Source organism: Muntiacus reevesi, chromosome 1 (assembly GCF_963930625.1).
Source record: "Muntiacus reevesi chromosome 1, mMunRee1.1, whole genome shotgun sequence".
In the NCBI taxonomy this organism is placed as follows: Eukaryota; Metazoa; Chordata; class Mammalia; order Artiodactyla; family Cervidae; genus Muntiacus; species Muntiacus reevesi.
In genome coordinates, this window is record NC_089249.1 from 161,700,341 (window position 1) to 161,720,644 (window position 20,304).

General features: G+C 41.8%; 1 protein-coding gene and 1 pseudogene across 1 annotated transcript; one reads left to right on the top strand and one right to left on the bottom strand.

The window, feature by feature from the left end:
* The first annotated feature begins 7,315 nt into the window (after window positions 1-7,315).
* LOC136153197 (putative olfactory receptor 2B3) lies at window positions 7,316-8,263 on the top strand. The gene has a single exon (XM_065914800.1). It carries the CDS (start codon window positions 7,316-7,318, stop codon window positions 8,261-8,263), a length of 948 nt encoding a protein of 315 aa, XP_065770872.1.
* Window positions 8,264-12,829: 4,566 nt separating this feature from the next.
* LOC136151030 (corepressor interacting with RBPJ 1 pseudogene) lies at window positions 12,830-14,236 on the bottom strand (annotated as a pseudogene).
* Window positions 14,237-20,304: the final 6,068 nt, after the last annotated feature.

Genomic DNA, 20,304 nt, shown 5'->3' on the forward strand with positions numbered 1-20,304 from the left:
CCATGATTCTAAAGCACAGGGTGCAGATCTGATCCCTGGTTGGGGAATTAAGATCCCACATGCTGCATGGCATGGCCAGTAAATAAATAAATAAAAAGGAAGGGCATGTGAGGATTATCTGCTGACACGATTGGACCTTATTTTTCAGAGCTCTCAGGGCAGTAGAAACCCACAGCAGGCCCACCTAATTTCCCCACCTCCCAACATGATCCCTTACTCTGGCCAGTCCTGACTCCCCAAGTCTTTGCATAGGCTACTCCACCTGGAGTGTCCGCCTCACTCTTGCCTACTATCCCCTTACTTGTTCATCAAGGCCTCGTATGGGTCTCTTCTCAGGAAGCTTTCTAACTACTTTCATCTAGGATGAAAGATTTTTTTCTACTCCCCAAACTCAGTGCCACCAACTAAACTCTCAACTTTGGCCTCAGAAACACATAGAGATCTTAAAGGGTGTAGCTTTCGGGAGGGGGGATCGGGATGGGGAACACATGTAAATCCATGACTGATTCATGTCAATGTATGGCAAAAACCACTATAATATTGTAAAGTAATTAGCCTCCAACTAATAAAAATAAATAAAAAAGAAAAAAAAAGGATCTAACTCTCATCTCATCCCTGAGTCCCTTTGACAATAAGAACTACTTACGCATCATTCAGACATATTTGCATAAAGCTATTTCAAATGCTTATGACTACAAATGTCCTTTCCCCACATTGATGATTTGAAAAAAAAAACAAAACTCAGTGAACTGGAAATGAAAGGAAATTTCCTTATTCTGACCAAAAAAAAAAAAAAGAAAAAAAGAAAAAAATCTACATTAAAACCTCCAACTAACATCACAAAATGATGAAAGATTAAATGCTTTCCCTCCTAAAATCAGTACCAAAACAAGGATGCTGGCTCTCAACAATCCTATTCAAAATAGCACTGTAAACTTTAGCCAGTACAATAAGGCTAGGAAAGAGAATACAGGAAAGGAAGAAGTAAAATTGCATCTATTTTCAAATAACCTAGTTGTCTATGTGAAAAATCAAGGATTCTACATTAAAACTCCTATAATTAATTAGTTTAGTAATGTTACAGGGTTCAGGATGAATACATAAAAATCAATTTTATTCCTATATACTAGCAATGAACAATTGGAAACTAGAATTAAATACATAATATTATTTATGATGGGCTTCCCAGGCAGCTCAATGGTAAAGAATCTGCCTGCTAATGCAGGAGCCACAGGAGATGCAGGTTTGATCCCTGGGTCAGCAAGATCCACTGGAGAAGAAAATGGCAACACACTCCAGTATTCTTGTTGAGATAATCCTGTGGACAGAAGGTCCTGGTGGGCTACAGTCCATGGGAGTTGCAAAGAGTCAGAAACAACTGAGCAACTGAGCATGCATGAACATTATTTTTAACCCCATAAAAATAAAATTCTTAGGAATAAATTAACAAAACATAAACTTCATACCCTTCAAAACAGCCTAAAGAGGGTAGATTTTGCAGTAATAGAGATAAAAGAGGCATGACATCATCCATTAAGAACCACGACGCCACCATCTTAAGAACCATTAAGAACCAGATTTACATCTGGAATGATCACTCTGGCTCTCATGTGGAAACTAAATTGAAGGAGAAGGATACCAGCTGCTGCACTCATTCAGGCAGGAACTGATGAGAAACTGAACTATTAAATAAAAGAGTAATTACTGAACATGAGAGGTTGGTTTTAAATAAGAGGTCTTTATGAGGTAGACTCTATGGGTCTAGGTACCTCATTAGGAAATGGTGAGGTAGACAGAGGAGTCAAGGATGAATCCCAGGTCTGGTTAATCAAATGAGTGATGGAGCCATTCACTGAGACTGGGAACAGGGGATTGGGAAGGGAGGTCAGGAGGACAGATAATGAGTTTAGTTGGACTAAGGGAGCTTGTGGGACCCTCGTTATCTATTGAATTGATGAGGTTAGCACTCAAGAGAAAGGTCTAAAGATAGGAATCTGAGTGTCATTAGCACTTCTGTGGAAACTGAAGCCATTGGAGGGGATGAGATCACCCAGAGGAAGAGTGTAGAAGGAGAAAAGAGCTACAAACAGAGTTCTGTCCAGTACTACAGGTATCTTGTCCAATACTGCACCATCAGTTAAGTGGTAGAACCAGGATTTGATCACAGGTCTTTGAATTGTTCAAGGCTTTGCTCCTATGTTGGAGAAGGAAATGGCAACCCACTCCAGTATTCTTGCCTGGAGAACACCGTGGACAGAGGAGCCTGGTAGGCTACAGTCCATGTGGTTGCAAGAGTCAGACACGACTTAGTGATTAAACCACCATTGCTCCTATGTGGAATATTTATCAGCTGTTCATCCTGATCCAGGTTCCATGAAGGATCTCTTAGGGCATATTCACTTCTCTACAGGATGCCACAGTCTTTTGAAATCCTAAGATATAATGCAGACCAGTACCCAGCAGGGCATGATGAAGACAGGGTCCTGGGGGATGAGTGCAGAGTGTAGCCCTTTCCTGATCCCCAAACCTATTCTTTATGGTGCATAGAAACCTTCCCTGGCTTGCCTGCCCAGCCCTCCCAACCCCTCTGCCATTTCTCAATCCAAGCACTTGCTCTAACTGATACTCATATTTCTGGCCCGTTGAACTGTAAAGCTGAGTAGGGAGCGCCTGAAACAAACAGGAGGCATCGGGATGGGAGGATCAGACTCTTGAGTGTTTGGTCTTCAGTGCTACACTGAGAGGGTGAAAAGTGAGTCTGGGGCTTGGGAGGGCTGCTGTGGGGCTTGGAGAATCCCACAGAGGCTCATTAAAAAATCTGATCTGTCCTCCCTGAGGATCAGGAGCAGAATGCTAAAGGAGGACCCAGCAGGCCCCCAATGCATCCCACCCTGAACCCGGCACCAGGTAAGGAGAAGGGCCTGAAACAGGGAACTGAAGCATGCTCTGTCACTCCTGGGCAACCCTGTGTTCCCCACATGTCTGGCTGTGTGCCTGCCTGCTTCCACCTCCTTTCCATCCACATCAGGCCACCCAGGCCTGCTCCCTGACCTTTGTCCTCCTCTGTTCACTGATTTCTCTGTGAACAGTGATCTGTCTGTCTCTTTGTCTATTCTTTCCTTCTTTATTTGTTTTCTGGGTGAGCTCCTCAACTGAGGGAGAGGAAAGTAGAAGAAAGTGAAGGCTGTTGTATGGAGCTGAGGCATTTGACTCTCCTCTGAAGCCCAGTGAGGATACAGGTCAAGACATTGGTAAGGATAGATAAAGGTGTTGAGGACAAGTTAATAGAAGTTGGAGCCTGGAAGGAGACATTACAAGTGGGAAGAGCTGTGAAGTTCTCATTTGGGAAGGGGAGAGATGTAACTGCTACTAAACAGGATATTGGTATCCTAGCACTGCTTCCTGGTACAGCCTTAGGCCAGGCCTTGGGATGGATGGAAAGACGGCTCATAGTGGGCTTGGAGCTCCCCACTCACTTCCTCCTGGTCCTTCTATCCCTCTGCACATTCCTCACTCTGGTCCCTGAGTATGTGGTAAAGACTACAAGTGGGATGCTTACTGAGAGACTACTACGATGGTCCAGGCATCAGGCATCAGGTCCAGATGAAGCTGAAAGAAGAAGTGCATAGAAGGATGACAAAGTCCTAACTCCTCCAGAAATGGTGAACCAGAGACCTTCCTACCTGACCAGCAGGACTGGTCGCAGTGACACTTTGTTTGATCCTCTTATGGGGTCAGCAAGTTCACTATCTCCCAGGTCAGTTGATCCTATCCATGATCTGCCCTCACTAATGTAAGTTAGTTATATTTTGCTGGAACTTACCTCCCTAGTATAATTCACAAGTGCACTTTTTAGGACCTGGAACAAGTCTCATCCATCTTCCACATGAAAACCTTTCAGAGAGTAGGCCCTCAGCTTCCAGAATTCTCCTACCCTTTCATTCCACATGGCAAACACCCCTACTTACCTCAACTCTTCCTCACATCATGTTGTTTCCAGACGTTTCATTACAACCTCTTTCAACTTACCTATTGTCCCCTTAAAAAGTGGCCCCAGAAGGTGGTCTGGCTTCTGCAGACATAGTTCCATGACACCTCCTGTGATCTCACAGTATCTTTTCTCAGTTTTGTCACTTTACGATGATGCTTTAGAAACACCGTTGTTTTGATCCCCTTTCAGTCTTCAGGTATTTCTCAGCTGAACTGGCTATGTATGAATGGCTCTGTGAGCACAAGGGAGGGACAGGGAACTTTACATTGGTGCTATAGCATTTCTTTTGGCTGGCATACACTTCTTGTTCTATCCAGTTGAGATTTGAAATCTGATTTGCAATCAGGTGATCAGAGCTTCTTCCTCACCACCTACATGAGATGTGAAGAAAGAACCTGTGAGACTGGTCCATGGGAATGTGATCTTGAATTTCCTGGTGGTCACAGTTAAATGTCAGAAATGACTGAGTGCATACACACACAGAGTTAAATGATCGGTATCCTCCTCATTCGTGCATCGTCCCCTTTGTTTTTGCTCTATTGAAACTGCCTCTCAAGACTGGTGCTCTTAGTTTTGTTGCTGTCTGCTTCCTCAGAGACCATACAATAGCACCTCTTTCCCTCTCTTTTGGATTTCCCCCAGTGTAATACACAGTCTGAACTCTCTTTTATCTTAAGAAAATGACAAAGGAAACAAAACACTCCGTCCACCTTATGTCCCAATCTTAGATATCTCCTCATCTCAGTCCTTCTCTTTATAGTCAAGTTCACTTCTCATAACTCACTGATACCTGATTTCTGACTTCATCACTCCATGGAAATTTCCCACATCCAAGCCACTAATAACTTTGGCATTATTACATTTTTTGAACAGTTTTAATTCCTCTTGCTCTCTCTATAGCATTTAGCATCATATGCACCCTTGGAGATGGTGGCTTCCTGAAGTTACACTGTCAAGCTCTCCTGCCTCCCTGGATGCTCTTGTTCAAGTTGATCTCTTCTCCTGCTGATCTCTCCAGTGTTCCTCCTCCCAGCTTGCATCTTTGGAGCCTCTACACTCTCTCTGAGTTATCTCTGAGAGTTCTCCTCCATTCTGTGCCTTAATTACCTTCTAAAGTTTGATTTTCTGCTCAAATCTCTTTCCTGAGCTCCAAGGCAATCTGTCTAACTCTTTGATGATCAGATCCTCAAGGACACTCAGTGTTTCAAACTCTGCATGTCTATAATAGAATTAATAATGACTTTCTGGCCATTTTCTCCCCCACTCCATCACTCTTTCTTTCACCCCCACCTGTCTTGTAATGGTAATACTGTCAACTTAGCTTCCCAGGTCTGAAACCTCAAACTCATCCTTGTTTCCTCCCTCTTCCTCATCTTCTGTACCTCTCAGTTACCAAGTCCTGCACACCTCACTCTAATCTCGCTTCTCTTCTTTGTTGTCAGGAATATTACCCTTTTTCTGTCTTTCCTTCATACCTCCCAGCTGGTCTTTCTCCAGTGTCTTTTCCTAACTTCCACCCAAACAGTGATTTTCTAAAATCTAAGCCTCAATGAATTACTTCTCTGCTTAAAACTCATCTGATACTTGACATGGCCTAAATGATCAAGTCCATGCTCATTACCAAGGTACACAATACCTTTTTCTTTCTATTGTTTGCAAACCAGCCTGCCCTCAGACCTTATCACATGTGTTCCCTGGTTGCACAAAGCTCTCTCTTCGTTTGACACTTTGTACCTACTACTCCATTTGCTTGCAAAACTCTTCTTTGATTTCTTTGCTTAGCTAATTCCTATTCATGTTTTAAGATTCACATCATGGGCCCTCTTCTTGGAGAAGTCTAGCTTTCAAAGCTAGTTCAGGAGCTCCTTTAATGGGTCCCCATGACCCCCTATACTTACTCTTGTCACAGCACTTATCATTTGAGTACCATTAACTGTGTATCTGTCTCCTTCCTATATGTGTTCTTTGAGGTAGAAGTTTTTTATTTCTGTATCCCTAGTGCTTAGCACAGAGCATTGACTGCCAGCCCATATTTCCATCAGAGTGCTAAATACATTGGAATGTGGTTTGTGTCTTTATTCTACTTCCCCAAAAAGACCGTGAACTTCTTCAAGATTAGGAATATACCATGTTTGTTCTGGTCTCTTTCAGTTTTTGTTTACCATTTGATGAACAACACCAGGAAGACAGTTTCACTGGAATGAACATCACTGAGCTTCCAGTTTGTGCCGGGAACAGTGCCGTGTATGCCATGCATGTCATATATTACTTCTCACAGGTTCCGTTCCTATTCCTGGTAGATAGTATGTAGATTTTACAGAGAAGGGAATGAGGCTCAAGGAGATTAAGTTATTTGAACAGGCCACAGTTGAAGTACCAAGACTTGACTATCCATCTTCCGATTTCAAATCCCATGTTCCTACACTAGAACCACTTCCTATGACTCCACAAACGAAGAATAAACTCTAACTTTTGAGATATAAACTAAACTCTGGGGCTCCCTGACTGTCATAAATCTTGACTCTAGGAGAAAAAGAGACCCCAAAGTACTGATTAGCACTGGGAGGGTATTCCCTTCAAGCAGAAAGGGTCAGAGATGCCAAAGTCGACTTTAGGCTGAAAAGACAGCTATTATTCTGCCTCAGTGATAGTTTGAGGGTCAAACAGGAAAACTTCTTTTCAGTTGTGAATCAGGCCAAGAAGAGGCCCAGTGGTGAGCAACTCCATCTGAAAGAAAATCAGATATGAGGAAGCTTCCAGAGACACCAAAGATTCAAGAAACACAGGCCTGGGTAAAATTTCCAAAAAATTTTTCATGTTTCTGGAGTCATATAATCTTGCCCATATTTCTGACTTGCCCTGCCTATATATATGTAGTGATCTGAAGTTTAAAGCACCAAAGGAAAGAGTTTTGAGTGATTTGGTTTTTTACAGGAGGGAGAAGGAAACTTCAAATCTTTGTCATCACACTCTATACCAAGACTAAGGCAGAAGAACCTCAAGCAATGAGCTGTGTGATGGTGGCTCCTGAAGCACAAGAAAGCAGGTGGCCTTGCTAGGACTAAGAGAGGGAACACAATGAGAAACTGGAAGTTTTGATGAAAAATTCATACTTGAGAAAATGAAAATCTCATAAAGTTTTCCCTCCCCTTCCCAAATTTAGCCTCATCCTAGATAGGCCTCAGTCAATGACCTGGGATTAATCCCAAGTAGTATCTGAATAAAATCACCGGCCTTGCCAACAACTGAACAATCATGGTAATTGATATGTATCCTAAGCTAGACTAATAGTTGGTTCATTTCTCTTTCTGCAGCTGAAGGAGAATGCAGGATTTCCTCTGGGAGAACCAGAGCTCTGTGTCTGAGTTCATCCTTCTGGGCTTCTCCAAGGATTCCCAAATTAATGCAATCCTCTTCAACATCTTCCTCTTCCTCTACCTCTCTACCCTTGTGGGCAACGGGCTCATTGTCTCCATAATCCACCTGGACTCCCGCCTCCACACACCCATGTACTTTTTCCTCAGTGTCCTCTCTCTGCTGGATATGAGCTATGTCACCACCACTGTGCCCCAGATGCTGGTGCATCTGGTCTGTCAGAAGAAAACTATCTCTTATGTTGGGTGTGTGGCCCAGATGTACATCTTTCTGGTGCTGGGCATCACTGAGGGCTGGCTGTTCTCTGTCATGGCCTATGATAGATATGTGGCCATCTGCTACCCACTCAGGTACAAGGTTATCATGAGCCCATGGCTGTGTGGGGCAATGGTGGTCTTTTGTGGACTTTGGGGGGTCAGCTGCTCTCTAGTTTACACTGTCTTCACTATGCGCCTGCCCTACTGTGGCCCCAATGAGATCAACCACTTCTTCTGTGAGGTTCCTGCTGTTCTGAAGCTGGCCTGTGCAGATACATCCCTCAATGACCAAGTAGATTTCATCCTAGGTTTCATCCTTCTTCTGGTACCCCTTTTCTTCATTCTGACTTCTTACATCCGCATCTTTGCCACCATATTGAGAATACGCTCAGCCCAAGGTCGGCTCAAGGCCTTCTCCACCTGTGCCTCCCACATCACTGTGGTCACCATGTTCTGTGGACCTGCCATGTTTATGTACATGAACCCTGGGGCCAATGCCTCCCCGGAGCGGGACAAGAAACTGGCCCTGTTCTACAACGTCATCTCTGCCTTTCTCAACCCCATCATCTACAGCCTCAGAAACAAAGATGTAAAGAGGGCTTTCCTTAAGCTAACAGGCTGGGGCAGGCCCACTGAATGAGGTCCCTGGAACACAGAAGGCTACGACCAGGCCTGAAACCATAGGTTCTGTGGTCCTTCCACCCTATTCCCTCCTATAACCCTATGGACAGGCAAGAATCACTGACTGTTAGGGGAGATGATATGTGAAAGTAAGTACCTGGGTGGGACATGATGATGGCTCCAGTGGGCTATCTTCAAACACCAAGAGACTAACTATGGAAATCTTGCCGAGCAAAGACCCATGTCTAATTCTTTCCTGTTTCCCCAGGGCCCAGCAAAGAGTTTGACAAATCAAAGCATTTACTGAAAGCAAATGTTGAGTAACTGAAGTCGTGAAGATTGGACCTATTAAATCAACTCTAGGTAGATGGGACAAGATGTCTCATAGGACTCAGATTAGTGAACTTTATTTTATCTCAATCGAGAGCATGAACAGATCTAAAGAAACATAGTTTCAGGGTAAAGGAAAGGTGACCTTTGGAATGGGATTCAAGGGTTGGTGATTGTCCATCCAGAATTTACATGATGTGCCCCTGCTATAGTGAAGAGATACTTTGAGGGTCTCTCAGTACACAGGTAAAATGTCACCCAAAAGAAATTGTAGTGGGTCAGAGCTCATATTTTGCAGCAAACCATCACTTTATAGGATTGTTGTGAGAAGTCAATGTAGGTAACATTCTCAAAACAGTGCTTGATACACTGCTTGCTTTACATAAACATTGCCATTCTTCTTGTTATAGTTGACTTCTTTTTCCTAATGACTCAATTACCAAGCTAACAGCTGAGACCATTTCCACTTACAGAGAGGAGCCATTCTGCTCTCTGGAAAGGGATAGCTAGCAATACAATTGAAAAGGTTGGTATTTGTGTATACTTCATTCTTGGTGAGTTCAAGAAATAGGATCTGTCACCAAGAAGCTTATCAGCAAAACTGTAGAAAAATAATATCCCTTCAAGATACCAAACAAAGAAGTCCTGACTGCAAACAACCACTGCTCCTCAGGGATACCTTCATCTATGTTCTCCCAGGGTAGAACTTTCAAAATAAATATTTGTTCAAATCTGAATTGAGTAATAATGGTGTTAACAGAGTACTTTATTCAAGAGGATATCAACAGGTATGGAAGGATATAAAGATCATAATCGGTGCTGGCTTCTCTTACCAGTGTCAGAGCCTTTTATCCATGACTGTGGCCACTTAGAGTCCCCAACACCTTCTAGGAGGCACAGAAAAATTGCTCCACAGAATCTTAGGAATTGTACTGGCCACACAGCATCTATCATACCAAGAAAAGCAAGGAATACCTCAGTGAAGTCTGAGTCAGAGAGGTAAGCTTTCACCTTGAGAGAATCACTTCCAAGTTTTGCTTTCACCCTTTCTACTACTAGAGAACAAACAGAAAAAGAGGCAGAAGTCCCTGGCATTTATTTTATCCTTGTCATCATCCTGATATCCCACAGTTTATAGAGCCATCCCAGACTTTCCCATTCCAAATTTAGCTTTGAATTTGAAAGTCTAAATCACCTAGTAGAAAAAATGACAGGTTATTCAAAGAAATGGTGTCATGGTGAAATATTGTTAGATTCTTGCTTTGAAACCAAAGGAAATTTAAAACTATTAGGCTCCCTTCTGACAAATACTGGGACTCTTTAGCATCAGAATTGAATATACATTAATTAATAGTCCTCAGTAAAAAAGTGATGGTTCCCATGAAGGTGATACAGATTCAATCTAACTGAGTACCAGTGAAGCTGCTTTGGACTCATTAAGAAAGAACTGATGATTGTGGTGTTGATGACAGTTAGGATGAATATAACCTGTAGAGGAAGAATAATGTTTGACCTTCCCACTCCACAGCAGGTTATAGAATGTTTGCTGACCATGTTTTGAAAAGTAGTAAGGAGCAAGTCTTGAGGAGAGATCCTGGGGCACTGGGAGAGCAGGCAAGCATGTACAAAGACTGGCAGGATGCACCAAGCCCCCAAATCACAAAGGCAAAGGAAGGATAGGAGTTGATGACGCTATCCAGGCTACATCAAGATATTAGTGGTACAATAGGAAGAAATGAGAAGACAAAGGGGTTTGATTAAGCCAGAGAACAGCATGGTAGGGTTAGAAGTTGGAGAGAAAAGAGAAGAGACTGTGTTGCAGAAAATTTAGAATTGAGAGTGGAGACTATTGAAAGAGTTTCTGAATAAGCCCATCTGAGAGTGTTGTCCCTAGGGAAATTTCAGATTTTTGGTAAAGAGATAGAAGGCAAATTCAGTGAAGAGACTTTGGGGTGTGGTTTAACTTTAGGAAACAGGATTTCAGAGAGAAGTTGCAGGGAGGAGAGATGAAACTCAGTATGGGATGGAACATATGGGATGCATGGATGTTCAGGGGCTGAATATTTTGGTAGGCCAATATTTTGTATTGACCATATTTTTGGCCAGTACATTGGCTAAAGATGAAATAGACAAAACAGGCTTGGAAACCCAGCTCCTCCATTTACTAATTTTGAGACTTCAGCTGCAGTTCCTAACCACACTGAGCAATTGTTATTGAAGCTTCAGATTTTCTCTACAGTAAAATGGAGATAATGATACTTACTTTGAAAGGTTTAGAGAGATTGCAGCTCTCTAGGTCCAAAAAAGAGATACCTCTCTAGGTCTAAATGGTTATAGAAGGGAAACTTGATGTAAAGGAGTGTTAACCACAATAAGAGTAACATATAAGAAGCTCAATATGGTATCCAAGGGCCAAGGGATAGTAGCCAAGGAAGAATAGACCTGGGAGGGATTCAGACCTCATCGGAGAAGGTATGGTTCAGGCACTGAATTGCAAAGGAGTTCACAGATATCTTCTGGTTCCTCCCTATAGCTCAGATGGTAAAGAACCTACCCACAGTGTAGGAGACCTGGGTTCAATCTCTGGGTTGGGAAGATCCCCTGGAGAAGGGAATGGCAACCCACTCCAGTATTCTTGCCTGGAGAATTCCATGGACAGAGGAACCTGGTGGGTTTTGGGATTCAGTCCATGGGATTGAAGAGGGTCGGACACGACTGAGTGACTAACACTTACTTACTTACTTCATGGATTTAGACAAGCCAGAGTTAGTCTGAAGTTAGTCTGAAGCAACCTATAGGTCACCTTCCAGGGTGCAAGTAAGCTGAAACTATATATTTTTAAGGTGAACTTATATATTTTTAAAGAAATATGAATTGGACGTTTTTAGCCATTGGTTTGCTTGCATTCTCTGAATTCTGAAGCTATTTTAGTAGCTTTGAAAAGTTCAGTTCAGTTCAGTTCATTCACTCAGTTGTGTCCAACTCTTTGTGACCCCATGGTCTGCAACGCGCCAGGCCTCCCTGTCCATCACCAACTCCCAGAGTTCACTCAAACTCATGTCCATTGACTCAGTGACGCCATCCAAACACCTCATCCTCTGTCACCCCCTTCTCCTCCTGCCTTCAACATATGTGAAATGAAGAACAGATGTGCAGTGACTGACAGCCTTAGAAAGAAGTGATAATTGTTCACTAATCATTATGCATCTGCTATTTATGTAGTGATTTATGGCCTGAAGAGCTAGCAGTAAGTTGCATTTACTCAGTTATTTGGTAAACAGTATTGTTGAGAAACTACTATTATTCAATTTCACCTTGACTGCTGAAGTTCATTCATGTTTGTAGTTGCTTAGTCGCTACGCTGTGTCCAACTCTTGTGACCCCATGGCTTTAGCCTCCCAGGCTCCTCTGTCCATGGGATTTTCCAGACAAGAATACTGGAGTGGGTTGCCATTTCCTTCTCCAGGGGATCTTCCCAACCCTGGGATCGAACCTATCTCTCCTGCCTTGGCAGGCAGTTTCTTTACTACTGAGCCACCAGGGAAGCCCCCCCCATGCATGCTAAAATCAAGCAAAACAAGAATACCCTGCACTCGTGTTGGGAACTGCTGGTTCCTGCCTGTCGTTCAATGTATGGAATTGTATTTTAAACCAATGTGACGGATAATACTTCCTACACCCTGATTATACTTTATTTAAGGGCTGTAATGGCAGAGGATGTGATGTAAATGAGTTCTTTGAAGTATACCTCTCAAATTAAGTGAATTGATTCCATTTTCTATGCGCCAAAAAAAAAAAAAAAAAAAAGGCAGAGGAGGAGGGACGAAGGAAGGTACACAGTTTTTAAATCCTTTAAACTACTTGTATCAATAACTTACTATTTTCTTTACCAGTGTGAACTGCTGTCAACCTGAGTTCTCTCTCTCTCTCTTTTTTTTTTTTTTGAGTAATAAGGGGTTTTTATTTCAGTATAGGGTACAATAAATATGTGTCAACAGAATATATTTTTACAGCCTCTAAATAGATTACTTACAAATATTTGCAAAGTTTATTCTTATGGGATTCATGTAGTTTTGTACTTGATGTAACAGTTCACAGAGATGAAAAATTAAAATAGAGCCTCTTATTAGAAAGACAACAGTATACAATTTAGCCCTTGCTAAAGGTATTCAAGAAAAAAGTGGAGATATTTTTATTCTCGGTTAACCGTCGCATGGAAGTCTCTAGTCTCTACTTCTGCTCCATTCTTTTGGCATCACTCTAGTATGTTTATCTCCCGATAATGCTCTCTATGCACTTTCCCTCCTCTGTACGCATCCATGCCACGGCATCTGGCGTCACTTCTGTCCCACTCTTCGCTTGGACTGCGCCGCGGCCGTTTCCTTATTTCTCTCGGCTTGTAACTGCTGTGACTTCTGCTTCGGCTTCTCCTCCTCTCATCCCTGCTCTGTCCTGCTGCTCCTCTCCTTTCTTCCAGATCCTCTCTTCTCTGGATTCTGGTCATGGCTTCTGGGCTTTCTGTCAGAATCAGAATGGCTCCATTTGCTGTTCTCCCCAGAACTCTCTTGTTTTAAAAACTTAGGCTTTTCCTTGTTACTGTGACTGCAAGAACGTTCTTCACCCCATTTTCTCTTCTTAGACTTGTCTGTCTCTTCAGAATCACTGTTGTTATTCCCTGAACCCTTGTTTTTCTTTCTTTTCTTCTTCTGTACTTTTTTCCTTTGCTGTCACTCTCACTGCTGCTTTCTGAACTGTCACTAGGGGAGGAGGAGGAGGAGGAAGAGAGTGGGAGGGGGAGGAGGAGGAGGAGGAGGGCTTGTTTTTATGTTTTTTGTGTTTACTTCTGCTCTTCTGAAGCTTTTTATTTTTTCTGTCTTTTTTCTTTTTCTATGTTTTCTTCTCAAGTCGATCTAATTTCCTGAGGAGTTTCTGTTTTTGTTTGATTGTTAATGACTTTAAAAATTCAACTTCTGGATCTTCTTCACCCTCGCTTGCAGCATACTCCTGTGATGGATCATTCACGGTCAAGTTTCTCCCCAGTACATTTCGTTTCAGTGCAAACCCACTGTTCCTCATCTCCGCTATTAGCTCCAAGGGGTGCATCGATGGCCCTGAGCCATCAGTGGGAACTGAACTTGCATTAATTCCAGAAAGACCAAACAAAGGACATTCTCGATCTGTGTTGACATGACCCCATTTGTGACATTTAACGCATCTCACATTTCGAACCTGATTACCAAAGGGCTGACCTCTGATGTTCATGTCATCTTTGGCATATTTTTCCCGTGAGGCCCCTTTCTGCCATTCAAATTTTTATTCGGTCTCTCCTTCTGTTTCTTCTGTCTCTTTGTTTTCTTTCTTAGCCCCTGGTGAAACCTCATACATGAAATTAAGGCCATTCTTTACACATTCATCTCCCATTAGCAATCTATTATCATATGATTCTTGTTCTTTTAGATATTGTTGCATTAACTCTTCTTGTTTCTTCTTATCATATGATATTTTCTGTTCTGCCATCCAAACTTTTTTGATGTTGAATTTAGAAGCAGGATGAAAGTCCTTCTTGCACATGAAATTGGCGAAGGATTTCCCCATTTTGGAGGCTGAGCTGGGGTATGCAACCGCTAGGTCTGAGAGCAACGTAAACAAACTCTGCCACCTAACCGGAACTGCACCTCCTGTTTTATTAAAACTCTCAATATGTCCCATGTATAATCCAAAATCTCTAATTAATTACTTATTAATTACTATGTGTGCTAAGTTGCTTCAGTCATGTCTGACTCATTGCAACCCTGTGGGCTGTAACCTGCATACTATACATTAACCCATTCAATATGGTGTAGATTGTCAAACATAGATCAGGGTAAAACACTGTGGTATTCTGAAAATGTGATCTGTTTGCTCAAAATTTTGTTCATTGAAATTAATTTACAAAAACAAAATTCACTCTTTTTGCACTAGAAAATCATTTTCATAATGCTACAAGAAAGGGAATGATGTAAATATATATATATTTTTCTGTTTGAGAATATATAATTCTCAGATATCTCTAGCTTCCTAAAAGTATGGTCTCTAAACTGGAATGGACAGAAGGGGAGTCAATAAGCTGCCTTCAACACAGGGGAAAGTCCAACCGCTAATGGGGCCTGCCTGCCGCATCCTACCTGCGCAGAGCTTCCAGATAGCATTTGAGAATGTCTCAAATATATACCACCAGGGTTCAGCAGACATTAAGAAAAACCACCTCATCCAGAAAAATAGTCCTATACAAGTGTATATTCTCACTATATGGCAGACAATGTTCTAAGGGTTTTATATATATACTACCTCATGTAATGCTGACAGGAGCCTCTTTGGTAGATACTATTATTATGTCTATATATAGGTTACAAAGTACAGAAAAACAGCAAGTATGAAGCAGAGCCAGGTGTCAAACCCAGCAGCGTGGCCCCAGAGTCCACACTATCAACTTCCACTTGGCTCAACTTGAAAAAAGGAGGCTGAAATGCACAGGGAGGGGCTGGGGAAACAGAATGAAGAGAAGAGAAGAAAACTTTTAAAAAACCAAAACTATAATTCATATCCTAAGAGATATGATTGAACATATCATCTATAGAATAAGTAAGTGATATGAAAGAAGAGCAATCAGAGAATAAAGAACTCTAGGGTGATAAAATAAAAAATGAAAACTAAAATAAATATTCAATGACAAAGAAAAAAATAAAAGAAATCTTTCTTCTAAATAAAACTAAATCAAAAGAGGTTCAAATCTGACTAACAGAAATTCCAGAGTTAGAACAAAGAAAATAAAAGGAACATTGTAAAATAAAATTTCCCATAATTATAGAATCTGAATCCTTCCAAATTCCCTAATCCAAGAATGAAAACAGGCCCACACCAAGGCAAATCACCACAGAACTTCAGATGCTGGGAGAAGGAAGCTTCTAGAGAGGAGAATGAGAACTAGCATGGCACTGACTTCTCAATGGCAGCACTTGGGGCTGCAAGGCAAAAAAGCAGTGCCTGCAGTATTCTCAGGAATAATCCCACACCAGCCACTTAAAGGCAACTGCAGAGATGCAAGCAGATACAAGTCCACCTCCCGTGTTCCCTTTCCTGTATACCAGAAAGTGGTATACAGCAGAAGGCGCAAGCTAAGATAGGAAAACATGGGACCCAGGAAATTGTGAACCCAAAGTAGAATCTCTAAAGAGACAGGGGACAGGTGTACGACAGATCTAGATTAGAGTGGGAAAATTATAAGGTGGGTAAGATGACAAAGCATTAAGAAGAAATAAGGATAAATAAGGAAAACAAGGCACAGAGAAAGATATAAGGTGACAATTAACTCAAGAAAAAAAGCAAAGGCTGTACTACAAAGTAAACTTTTTTATAGTATACCTAACTGTAAAGTGATTGGTATTTAAACAATCGTAATGACATAAGCACTGATTACTGATTTATCTGAGATCATGATACAACTATTTGAAAGGTGATAAAGAAGAATAGGGTGGGGGGTGTACATTAAATTTTCATCTATCATAAAGGGAAGGTAATCAGGACTTAAAATCACTCTTAGTGCAATATAAAAAACTGATAAACAATAAATAAATGAACAAAACAAACGCATAGATACAGAGAACAGAGCAACGTTTGCCAGATGGGGGTGGGGGTGGGGGTGGGGGCTGAGGAGGAAGAAACGGGTGAAAGGGATTAAAATGCATGGTGACAAACAGAAGGTAAGTCTTTGGTGGGGAGCATGTTGTAAGAGACACGGAAGGGGAAATATAATGTACATGTGAAAATTATGTGACGCTATGAATCAGCATAGCCTCAATAAAATTAACTTTTTTTTAATTTTTAAAAGTTTTTTTTTTTAACTCATTTGAATCAGTTCTAATGAGATGGATGAAACTGGAGCCCATTATACAGAGTTAAGTAAGCCAGAAAAATAAAGAACATTGCAGCATATTAACACATATATATGGAATTTAGAAAGATGGTAAGAATAACCCTATATGCAAAACAGAAAAAGAGACACAGAAGTACAGAACAGACTTTTGAACTCTGTGGGAGAAGGTGAGGGTGGGATGTTTTGAAAGAACAGCATGTATATTATCTATGGTGAAACAGATCACCAGCCCAGGTGGGATGCATGAGACAAGTGCTCGGGCCTGGTGCACTGGGAAAACCCAGAGGAATCGGGTGGAGAGGGAGGTGGGAGGGGGGATCGGGATGGGGAATACGTGTAACTCTATGGCTGATTCATATCAATGTATGACAAAACCCACTGCAATGTTGTGAAGTAATTAGCCTCCAACTAATAAAAAAATAAAAATTTTTTTAAAAAAAGTTTTTTTTCATGTGGATCATTTTTAAACTCTTTATTGAATTTGTCACAATACTGCTTCTATTGTTTATGTTCCGGTTTTTTGACCATGAGCTATGTAGGATCTTAGCTTCCCGGCCAAGGATCAAACCCGCACCTCCTACACTGAAAGTCTCAACCACTGGACCACCAGGAAAATCCCCCCAAAATAATTTTTAAGCTAATTCTTTTTAATATTATTTAATTAAAATGTTTTAGAATTTTTTTCTTCAGTATCATTGTCTTTGTCATCACCAAGGTCACTTTTTGACTTCTCTAACTGTTTTACGGAGTACACCACTTACTACAGACTCTTTGAATCCATGTATGGTTAAAACACTGGGGATTTTATCCCAAGTTACAAATAGCCATTTATATACTGCAACATTTGGTTTTGTTTGCTTTGGTCCTGCTAATGAAATAAATGATTTCCACAACTTATCTACCTGCTCTCTTTTTCTTCTCTTTTTTTGCATGCAGTATGTTTTCTTGTAACAACCATACAAAAGATTGTTTGCTACATGTATGTAATATTTAAAGAATGATAATAAAGTGAAGATCTGTGAACCCACCAACAGGAGAGCAAATAGAAAATTACCACTTCCAGTGTGCCCCCTGATACATTCTTCTCATCCACACACACTCTCACTCTGTCCTGGACTTTGTAATTATTCTCTTATTTCTCTATGTAGTTTTACCACATATATGTATGGCTTTATGTAAAACATAGATTTTTTTTTCTATTTACCAACTTTATATACATGTAACCATAGTGTATGGATTCTGGGGCTTGATAACATCATGCTTTTGACTTTCATGTTATCTTGATCACTTGATAACTGAGTTCATTTTATTGCTCTCCAGTATTCCATCATATGAATCTAATGTCTCAAGAATATGCACCCATTGTTTTGTTGATGGACATTTGGGAAACAAAAGGCTTTTGCTATTTCAAAGCAGGTCACTGTAAACATTCTTGCATTCATGTGTATTCATCCACTTATACCGAGATTCTCCCAGTTGCATTGCCAGGATTAACATTACTGGGTAATGTAGTAGTACAATTCACACTCCCACCAGGTGTGTATGAGATGGTCCCGCCTCTACAAACTCACCACCCATTTGCTATTCTCCTACTTCCTACTTTTGTGGTCATCTAGCTCTTGAGAGTCCCTTGGACTGCAAGGAGATCCAACCAGTCCATCCTAAAGGAGATCAGTCCTGGGTGTTCATTGGAAGGACTGATGCTGAAGCTGAAACTCCAATACTTAGGCCACCTCATGCGAAGAGTTGACTCATTGGAAAAGACCCTGATGCTTGGAGGGATTGGGGGCAGGAGGAGAAGGGGATGACAGAGGATGAGATGGCTGGATGGCATCACCGACTCGATGGGCATGAGTTTGAGTAAACTCCGGTAGTTGGTGATGGACAGGGAGGCCTGGTGTGCTGCGATTCATGGGGTCGCAAAAAATCAGACACAACTGAGTGACTGAACTGACTGACTGACTGACTGAGTGATTGAGAACAGGTATCTTATAATGATTAATGATATCCTTTCACATGCTTAAGGGAAATTCCTATTTCATCATTTGTGAAGTGTTTTAAGTCTTTTACTTACTTTTCTACTGTATTTTTCTTTGGGTAATTCTCTTATAGATTTATATACATACTAAATATATTCTATGTGCTCATCCTTTGTCATATATATATTTCAAATAATTACATATATATACACATATTGCAATACTTTCTCCCAGAAATTGGGGTTTGTATTTTTCCCCTCTTCACACTCACATACCCACTCATAAACACAAACATATACATAAAAATAAACACACTCACACACACTTTCAACTATGTGCACACACGTAGTGCTTGGCTTCTATCCAGCACCTGGGACAACAGAGGGAACCTGTGGGTGCTGTGGGCAAGTTGAGGTACCGTCAGGGCCCACTCAGCCCAGGGTGGTCAGGGAAGGCTGCCCAGAGCCCTCGCTGTCCTGGTGGAGCAGGAGGATGGGATAGGAGGTGCCTAGGAAGACAAGGCAGAGAGAGGGTGGCTCAGGAACCCAGGGCATTTGGGAGGGATGGTGCCAAGCTTACTGCTGCAGGTTATAGAAAAGCCCATGTAAAAATCAAAAAACAACAACCTTCATAGAGATTAAATTAACAGCGAATGAATTTAACAACATTTTCTTCAACCCCAACCGTTGTTCCTATAGGCTTCCTAAGAACAGCTGGTATGTGGAGTGCAGATTCCATGAGGACAGGGGCTGTGATGTCCTGTCACCAGTGCCAGGGATCAGTGATGACAGCTGACAACCAACCGTCCCCATCAGCAAACTGCAAGGAAGCAGAGACAGTAGTAAATCTGCTTTAAACCACAGAAGCTTCCTTGATTTCTCCCCTTTTTACCTACCCATCAAGAGGCTCTTGCTTCTGTCCTCATCACATCTTTCAACACCTCCCCACTCATTGCCACCATCCAAGCCTAGCACCTTCATAAATTATGCCTAGGTCGACCCCACTGACTGTTCCTCTTCAATCCAAGCCCCTCATTGGTACTCCCAAGCCATTCTTCTGAAAATAGTGTCACCCTCTCTTCTCCACCCTGATCCTCATCCCAGGTTCTTAAAAATAGGGAAGAAACAGATAAAACCTCATCACTTCACCCACAAGATTCACTCTCCACTATTTTGATTCCTGACTCTAGTTGTAGGAGAGCCACCAGATAGACTCCACATCTTCTGGAAGGAACTCTAAGAGACAAGACCTCTTCCCCAGTATCCAGGCACCCCCCTTCCCCACAAACCCGGAGGCAGGAAGCTCTCAAAAGTTGTAAGTTCCCCGCCACCAGCCACATCGCTCCTTACCTCTTCCCAGATGGAGAGAACATCCCAACAACCTATGGGACCCTTCGCTTTCTGCTTGAAATCCTCTGAAATGCTGCCTGGAATTTTGCCACACCATTGGTGCATCAGTACTCAACCCCCTGCCAAGCCAGCCCTGTTACATCTCTCAGTAAATGCTTTGGAACCATACTACCACCCAAATTTGTGTCTAAGTGCTATAGGTAAAATTACAATCTCACTGGAAGTTCACAGGTCCTTAGTCATTCATTATTCCCAGATGCCCACATCTCATTAAAACCTCATCTCATTCCCCAAATCTCCTCTTCTGCCTTTCCCTAGTTCTCTCTGTCTTCTCAACATTAACCCCACTATCAGCAGTCACCTCTCCCAACATCCTCAACCTGGAATTTTCCCGTGGATACCACATGCCCCTGAGCTCTCCAAGAGGGAAGTTCCTTTTCCTCACTCCTGGCCTATAAGTTCCCAAACATTCTCATCCCCAATGACCTTT

Bases quoted from the DNA above. Each gene is read 5' to 3' on its own strand.
- LOC136153197 (XM_065914800.1), top strand. From the start codon at position 7,316: ATGCAGGATTTCCTCTGGGAGAACCAGAGCTCTGTGTCTGAGTTCATC.